The sequence below is a fragment of the Borostomias antarcticus genome, assembly GCF_949987555.1.
Source record: "Borostomias antarcticus genome assembly, chromosome: 19".
Taxonomy (NCBI): domain Eukaryota; kingdom Metazoa; phylum Chordata; class Actinopteri; order Stomiiformes; family Stomiidae; genus Borostomias; species Borostomias antarcticus.
In genome coordinates this window covers 1,146,075-1,155,122 of record NC_140252.1, presented here as the reverse complement: position 1 = coordinate 1,155,122, position 9,048 = coordinate 1,146,075, and the positions used below count along the sequence as shown (strand labels likewise).

Here is a 9,048-nt window from a genome sequence, read left to right as displayed (position 1 = left end):
CCATCACCAACATGTACTGTGCACCAGGTGTGACACACACACACACACACACACACATTCTCTCTCTCTCTCTCTCTCTGGATCCGTCTTAATCTCATCCAAGTTTACAGTTATTTCTCACCTCGCCACACACATCTCCATTTGCCCTCCGCGTGTCGCCATGTTGCTTCTCCCTGAGGGCTGTAAAATGGCGGCCTGTTCTGGTGCGCGCAGGGGGAGTGTTAATGGTACGCAGACACGTAGGCCCGGAACTAGGCCACGGTCCCGGCACCACAAAGAGCCCATTCATACCAGCAGCGTGTGGACAGCCCGGTGCAGCCCGTAGCGCCACTATGCATGTGGGGGTGGTCAACTGCCAAGTCTTTATGACGCCGAGAGATTTGATCCAGACCAACGCACTTGATAAACTGCAGGTGTTGGCGTGGCAGTTGGACGCATGTCATTGATGAGCGCTAGAGCTTCTATAACCCAGAACAGAGAAAAGCACGTGTCTGTGAGTGACCTGAGAAAGTGGAGGGGTTAATAGTGACATAGGCAAGCCTAGATCTGCTATGTTCTGTTACTGACTTAGAGATAATCTACAGAGTGGGTGTAGTTCAGACAGGGCCCTGTAGAGGGTGCTGTGGCGCCAGAGAGGGGTGTGTTGACCTCTGAGCCTGTGGGAGGCGGGGCATGCGGCGCCAAGGCCGACTAAACAAACCACTTCTCTACTAGAGGTCTGCGCCACACCACCTCTCGGCTTAACACCCTCGCAACACCCTCGCATGCCACGTGCACGGTGTGTGTGTGTTTATACCACATGATATTTTGTCACGAGAGATTTGTGTGTGTCCGTTCTCTCATAGATAGAAAGACAGGTCATTTTAAGCTAGTGATGGGAAAAATAGACATTTTTTCGTTCTGTTTAAAAACTGACTTTTTTTTCGTTTAACCGTTCAGAAATGTGCATACGTCAAATCTCAACGAAGCATGTATTTTTCTCGGGAACTATGACATTTTACCACAGTCATACAGATACAGAAGCCTAGACCAGTGGTTCTTAACCTGGGTTCGATCGAACCCCAGGGGTTCGGTGAGTCAGTCTCAGGGGTTCGGCGGAGGTCAAGACACACACCCGACTCATATGATTCGTGATGACACGCCCCGCTTGGCCATCATTGGCTGCAGGTGATCACGCTACATCGCTTGGCCTATCTGTGCTGCAGGGAATTTGGTGCGCTCAGTAGTCGACTTGTGACTGTCGTGATGGTACGTCGTGTGATTGTGAAAGGAACAGACTTTGTTGCGAAAATGACATGAGAGTGGCACTTGCCAAGGTCTGAACTGGTCTCTGAAAGGCAACAGCAGAAGTCACACTGATTTGCAGTAAATATTCATTATTATGCTTTTGTTTTTGTGTGAAAATCATGTTTTGATGGTTTTGTTCTTTGAACACAGTGATGTTGATGCACGGTTCATTTTGTGCACCAGTAAAATATATACCTACAGTATGTTTTGAATTTGAAAAAATCATATTTTATTTTTCCAATTAAGAAGGGTTCGTTGAATGCGCATATGAAACTGGTGGGGTTCAGTACCTCCAACAAGGTTAAGAACCACTGGCCTAGACGGAGATGAATGAGACTAAAATAGGCTTACCAGGGTTTTGAGACGGGCGACTTTTCGCACACGCGTGAAGCAAAACGTCCAACAATACGTTGTAGAGGCCACATCTGGGGTTTGGGAGAGCTCACGTTTTGTTCTTCCCGAGCATTCGCTCTACAGTTTCTCCACACGAGCCATCATGGTTTTTCGTCAGGGCACGTTGTAGCCTGGTTCTAGTTCTTCCATCAGAGCACGTTGTAGCCTGGTTCTAGTTCTACCATCAGGGCACGTTGTAGCCTGGTTCTAGTTCTTCCATCAGGGCATTGAAACAGGCATCCTCTACCATTGACAGCGGCTGCATATCAAGTGCCATCATTTCTGTTATCAGTTTTGTGATTTTCTCTCACTGTCCCTTTTCACACTTTCTCGCCAAGCTGTCCGTTGTTTGGGACCTGCGCTGCTGCTAGCGTTGGTTTGGGTCTCACGACGCAGGGCTGCCGAGTCACACACACTGAGACATGACCCCCAAATACTAGCAGTTCAGTGTTCATGGGACCCTTATTTTGAAATTACTTGAACGGACGCTTTAATCTCGCCTCCCAGTCGTCCCGTTGCACCCGTACTTCCACCAGCGTAGCGCAATTCTGCTCCGCAAAGTTTACGATTAACAACATGCTCATTTATGTTCTCAAGTATTGCCATGCAGGACCTCGCTTGCCTTTCTCCGCCATTTCCCCCGAGTAGGCTGAAGACCATCACGTGCATTTGTATCCATGGGAACTAATGTGAAAGATTAATTTCTCCTACTAAAGTACCCTACAAGCCTGTTTATAATTTCATGATTATCAAGGCCTTTTAGTGGGGTTTTTTATTAAATTTTTGAGGGAAATTAAAAAATAAAATAAAAACGTTTTTCAGTTAGTGATTTTGTCTAAACGGTATGGATCTCGGTTGCGGTTAACCGTTTTTCCGTTTAAACGGCCACACCCCTATTTTAAGCGATTCATGTTTGATGTACTGGTATATATGCGCACACACACACACACACACTTTCTTACAGCACGTTAGTTGAGTCAGTGCTGACGGGATCCAGGCGTGTGTGGCTGTAAAACGCCTGAAAGCCCTGAGAAGCAGGAACCCAGGAGAACATGCATGTGAAGCAGGAACCCAGGAGAACATGCATGTGGGCAGGAACCCAGGAGAACATGCATGTGAAGCAGGAACCCAGGAGAACATGCATGTGAAGCAGGAACCCAGGAGAACATGCATGTGAAGCAGGAACCCAGGAGAACATGCATGTGGGCAGGAACCCAGGAGAACATGCATGTGAAGCAGGAACCCAGGAGAACATGCATGTGGGCAGGAACCCAGGAGAACATGCATGTGAAGCAGGAACCCAGGAGAACATGCATGTGGGCAGGAACCCAGGAGAACATGCATGTGAAGCAGGAACCCAGGAGAACATGCATGTGGAGCAGGAACCCAGGAGAACATGCATGTGGGCAGGAACCCAGGAGAACATGCATGTGAAGCAGGAACCCAGGAGAACATGCATGTGGGCAGGAACCCAGGAGAACATGCATGTGAAGCAGGAACCCAGGAGAACATGCATGTGGGCAGGAACCCAGGAGAACATGCATGTGAAGCAGGAACCCAGGAGAACATGCATGTGGGCAGGAACCCAGGAGAACATGCATGTGAAGCAGGAACCCAGGAGAACATGCATGTGGGCAGGAACCCAGGAGAACATGCATGTGAAGCAGGAACCCAGGAGAACATGCATGTGGGCAGGAACCCAGGAGAACATGCATGTGAAGCAGGAACCCAGGAGAACATGCATGTGGAGCAGGAACCCAGGAGAACATGCATGTGAAGCAGGAACCCAGGAGAACATGCATGTGGAGCAGGAACCCAGGAGAACATGCATGTGAAGCAGGAACCCAGGAGAACATGCATGTGGGCAGGAACCCAGGAGAACATGCATGTGAAGCAGGAACCCATGAGAACATGCATGTGGGCAGGAACCCAGGAGAACATGCATGTGAAGCAGGAACCCAGGAGAACCCAGGAGAACATGCATGTGGAGCAGGAACCCAGGAGAACCCAGGAGAACATGCATGTGGAGCAGGAACCCAGGAGAACATGCATGTGAAGCAGGAACCCAGGAGAACATGCATGTGAAGCAGGAACCCAGGAGAACATGCATGTGGAGCAGGAACCCAGGAGAACATGCATGTGAAGCAGGAACCCAGGAGAACATGCATGTGGAGCAGGAACCCAGGAGAACATGCATGTGAAGCAGGAACCCAGGAGAACATGCATGTGGGCAGGAACCCAGGAGAACATGCATGTGAAGCAGGAACCCAGGAGAACATGCATGTGGGCAGGAACCCAGGAGAACATGCATGTGAAGCAGGAACCCAGGAGAACATGCATGTGGGCAGGAACCCAGGAGAACATGCATGTGAAGCAGGAACCCAGGAGAACATGCATGTGGAGCAGGAACCCAGGAGAACATGCATGTGAAGCAGGAACCCAGGAGAACATGCATGTGGAGCAGGAACCCAGGAGAACATGCATGTGAAGCAGGAACCCAGGAGAACATGCATTTGGGCAGGAACCCAGGAGAACATGCATGTGAAGCAGGAACCCAGGAGAACATGCATGTGGGCAGGAACCCAGGAGAACATGCATGTGAAGCAGGAACCCAGGAGAACATGCATGTGGGCAGGAACCCAGGAGAACATGCATGTGAAGCAGGAACCCAGGAGAACATGCATGTGGGCAGGAACCCAGGAGAACATGCATGTGAAGCAGGAACCCGGGAGAACATGCATGTGGGCAGGAACCCAGGAGAACATGCATGTGAAGCAGGAACCCATGAGAACATGCATGTGGGCAGGAACCCAGGAGAACATGCATGTGAAGCAGGAACCCAGGAGAACCCAGGAGAACATGCATGTGGAGCAGGAACCCAGGAGAACCCAGGAGAACATGCATGTGGAGCAGGAACCCAGGAGAACATGCATGTGAAGCAGGAACCCAGGAGAACATGCATGTGAAGCAGGAACCCAGGAGAACATGCATGTGAAGCAGGAACCCAGGAGAACATGCATGTGGAGCAGGAACCCAGGAGAACATGCATGTGAAGCAGGAACCCAGGAGAACCCAGGAGAACATGCATGTGGAGCAGGAACCCAGGAGAACATGCATGTGAAGCAGGAACCCAGGAGAACATGCATGTGAAGCAGGAACCCAGGAGAACATGCATGTGAAGCAGGAACCCAGGAGAACATGCATGGGGGCAGGAACCCAGGAGAACATGCATGTGAAGCAGGAACCCAGGAGAACCCAGGAGAACATGCATGTGAAGCAGGAACCCAGGAGAACCCAGGAGAACATGCATGTGAAGCAGGAACCCAGGAGAACATGCATGTGAAGCAGGAACCCAGGAGAACATGCATGTGAAGCAGGAACCCAGGAGAACATGCATGTGAAGCAGGAACCCAGGAGAACATGCATGTGAAGCAGGAACCCAGGAGAACATGCATGTGAAGCAGGAACCCAGGAGAACATGCATGTGGAGCAGGAACCCAGGAGAACATGCATGTGAAGCAGGAACCCAGGAGAACCCAGGAGAACATGCATGTGGAGCAGGAACCCAGGAGAACCCAGGAGAACATGCATGTGAAGCAGGAACCCAGGAGAACCCAGGAGAACATGCATGTGGAGCAGGAACCCAGGAGAACATGCATGTGGGCAGGAACCCAGGAGAACATGCATGTGAAGCAGGAACCCAGGAGAACATGCATGTGGAGCAGGAACCCAGGAGAACATGCATGTGAAGCAGGAACCCAGGAGAACATGCATGTGGGCAGGAACCCAGGAGAACCCAGGAGAACATGCATGTGGGCCATTCCACAATTGGAAGACATTTTCAGTCCCAGCCATGAAATGTCATATAATATAAACAAAAAATATTAAAACATGACATTATGTAATTTATACTTGTCCTGAGACCAAACATAAATATAGTTGTTGAAAAAATTATTCCAAAATATTTTTTTAAATACCTAATAACTCTCATGCACCCCCCAAAACAGCATTGTGCTCTTGTCCCGCCTTCTTGTTGACCAACTTGCATGTCAAATATAACATTAAAAATGTGTTTTAAATTTACTTTTCTTGCTATTATTTTCTTGATCTATGTCTCTTATAATTTTATTATTATTATTATTATTATTATTATTATTATTATTCATTAACATATTTTAAATAGTTGTAATAATAAACTTAAGTTGTGTCCCACAACATGCATGCAACCCTGTTACTTAAACCTATTCAGCCTAGCAGAGGAAGAGAAAAGACTGTGAGTTACGTGTCACACAGGAAATTACCTCATCAGGACATTAGGTAAGGAAATGGCAAGACCAAAAGTCCTCTCTTCAACTTTTCATATTTTTCAAATCTTTTCAGCCTTTTAATAATGCAACTCTGTTACTCGTATTATTAGAATAAGACAAATATGATTAATTTTCTTTTTTTATTCATATAACTATGTTTGACCTCCTCCTTGATGCTAACAAACATTACTCAGCTAGCATCTGTTCCTGAGGTAAAAGTTAACATTAGCATGGATTTGCAACCCTGTTACCATCATTTTAGTGACAGGGTTGCGCTAGAGTAACAGGGTTGCATAAAATTCAATGTGTATATTCCCATTTTATTTGAAATGAGTGAGTATTCATGGTGAATGTGACTTTCTTTACTTAATGGTATAAGGATTTACTGAAAAATATTTTTAAATATACTGTTTTCAGGTTCCTGAGTTTTGGTAACAGGGTTGTGCCAAGCAGCACACACAGCAAATACAACCTCTCATAAAAAGTGTACCTTTGATGCCTGATCTGGACCAATCACATATTTGATGTTTTTTTGCCTGTTTTTCTTAAGAGAAAATGGTAAAAAATAAATGGTCAGTTTTTCAAAAGTATAGATTCCTAATTGTCCTCCAATTCTGGAATGACCCATGTTCTACAGCCTTATAAACCCAGGAGAACATGCATGTTCTACAGCCTTATAAACCCAGGAGAACATGCATGTTCTACAGCCTTATAAACCCAGGAGAACATGCATGTTCTACAGCCTTATAAACCCAGGAGAACATGCATGTTCTACAGCCTTATAAACCCAGGAGAACATGCATGTTCTACAGCCTTATGAACCCAGGAGAACATATGTGTTCTACAGCCTTATAAACCCAGGAGAACATGTGTGTTCTACAGCCTTATAAACCCAGGAGAACATGCATGTTCTATCTACAGCCTTATAAACCCAGGAGAACATATGTTCCTCAGCCCTCAGAAAAGCTCCTGTGGTGTATTTAGTTCTACTGACCAACGTTAGGTCAGTCAGCTTACATGCTAGGAGGTTGTTAGGGAGAGCGGTGGGCTCATACATGCTAGGAGGTTGTTAGGGAGAGCGGTGGGCTCATACATGCTAGGAGGTTGTTAGGGAGAGCGGTGGGACATGCTAGGAGGTTGTTAGGGAGAGCGGTGGGCTCATACATGCTAGGAGGTTGTTAGGGAGAGCGGTGGGCTCATACATGCTAGGAGGTTGTTAGGGAGAGCGGTGGGCTCATACATGCTAGGAGGTTGTTAGGGAGAGTGGTGGGCTCATACATGCTAGGAGGTTGTTAGGGAGAGCGGTGGGCTCATACATGCTAGGAGGTTGTTAGGGAGAGCGGTGGGCTCATACATGCTAGGAGGTTGTTAGGGAGAGCGGTGGGCTCATACATGCTAGGAGGTTGTTAGGGAGAGCGGTGGGCTCATACATGCTAGGAGGTTGTTAGGGAGAGCGGTGGGACATGCTAGGAGGTTGTTAGGGAGAGCGGTGGGCTCATACATGCTAGGAGGTTGTTAGGGAGAGCGGTGGGCTCATACATGCTAGGAGGTTGTTAGGGAGAGCGGTGGGCTCATACATGCTAGGAGGTTGTTAGGGAGAGCGGTGGGCTCATACATGCTAGGAGGTTGTTAGGGAGAGCGGTGGGCTCATACATGCTAGGAGGTTGTTAGGGAGAGCGGTGGGCTCATACATGCTAGGAGGTTGTTAGGGAGAGCGGTGGGCTCATACATGCTAGGAGGTTGTTAGGGAGAGCGGTGGGCTCATACATGCTAGGAGGTTGTTAGGGAGAGCGGTGGGCTCATACATGCTAGGAGGTTGTTAGGGAGAGCGGTGGGCTCATACATGCTAGGAGGTTGTTAGGGAGAGCGGTGGGCTCATACATGCTAGGAGGTTGTTAGGGAGAGCGGTGGGCTCCGGCCATCACTGTGTTCAGCGAGAACACGGCAGTGGACATTTGTCCATGTACATTCTGAATGGTCCCAGGGTTATTGTAGGGAAGCAAGGTTTTCAGAAGCTCATCTGTGCACTGTCCAGTGGGTGGACATCGGCCCGGCAGTATGTCTGACGATCATCACGGTCAACACAGGATTCCAGGGATGGAGTCTGTTGAGGTTTCTCTTGTCAATCGGAAGGTGGGACACCCAGGTCAACCCTGGCGTCCTCTCTCCTGTTGGTCTGCTGTTGGCTGGTCCTGGTTGTGCGGAGACATTGCAGAGGAGAGTGCAGTTCCCTCTAGTCACCAGCGGAGGGAGTCACGGTCCGTCCCTGAGTCTGAAGTTCACACGTCTGTCCTCACTCTACCTCCAAATCTATAACTCTTCAAACCTCTCACTCTCTTTCTTCCTCTCTCTCTCTCTCGCCCTTTCTCACTCCCTCTTTCACTCTCCCTCACTCTTTCTTTCTCCCTCCCTGTCTCCCTCTCTCTCTACCTCTCTCCCTCTTTCTCTCTCTCCCTCTCTCTTTCTCTCTCTCTCCTTCTTTCTTATTCGTAGGTTTCTCTCCCCCCCCCTCTCTCTCTCTCTCGCTCTCTCTCTCCTTTCTCATTCTTTAAAAATAATCTAATTCTGTCTTTCTGTCCTTCCAATCATGACTTCTAACACTCTTATTAATGCTGTTGCCTCTCAGATATTTCCCTTGCTATGCTTGACACACACACACACACACACACACACACACGCACACAGACACACACACACACACACACGCTGATGACCTCCTGCTGGTTAGTGAGTGTGTCTCCCTGCCCTTGTTGTGTGTTTATCCAGACAGGGTCAGGCACAGCGATGGCTTCATTCCTGATGACAGATTCAGGACTGTTTGCCAGAGAGCTTGCATGGGGCCTGCTGTGTGTGTGTGTGTGTCTGTGTGTGTGTGCGTGTCCGTGTGTGTGTGTGTGTGTCCGTGTGTGTGTGTGTGTGTCTGTGTGTGTGTGTGTGTGTGCGTGTCCGTGTGTATGTGTGTGTGTGTGTGTGCGTGTCCGTGTCTGTGTGTGTGTGTGTGTTCGTGTCTGTGTGTCTGTGTGTGTGTGTGTCTGTGTGTGTGTAAGAAAGGGGACAATAT

At 48.5% G+C, this 9,048-nt stretch overlaps 1 protein-coding gene across 1 annotated transcript in view; it reads left to right on the top strand.

Moving 5' to 3' along the window:
• The first annotated feature begins 6 nt into the window (after nucleotides 1–6).
• The window catches only part of LOC311322100 (ribosomal protein S6 kinase delta-1-like), a 29,853-nt gene continuing 20,811 nt past the window's right edge, over nucleotides 7–9,048 (top strand). Inside the window, exon 1 of the mRNA XM_084454119.1 lies at nucleotides 7–27. Within this exon, the coding sequence (XP_084310245.1) occupies nucleotides 12–27 (16 nt within the window). The 5' untranslated portion in view covers nucleotides 7–11. The remainder of the gene's footprint in view (nucleotides 28–9,048) is intronic.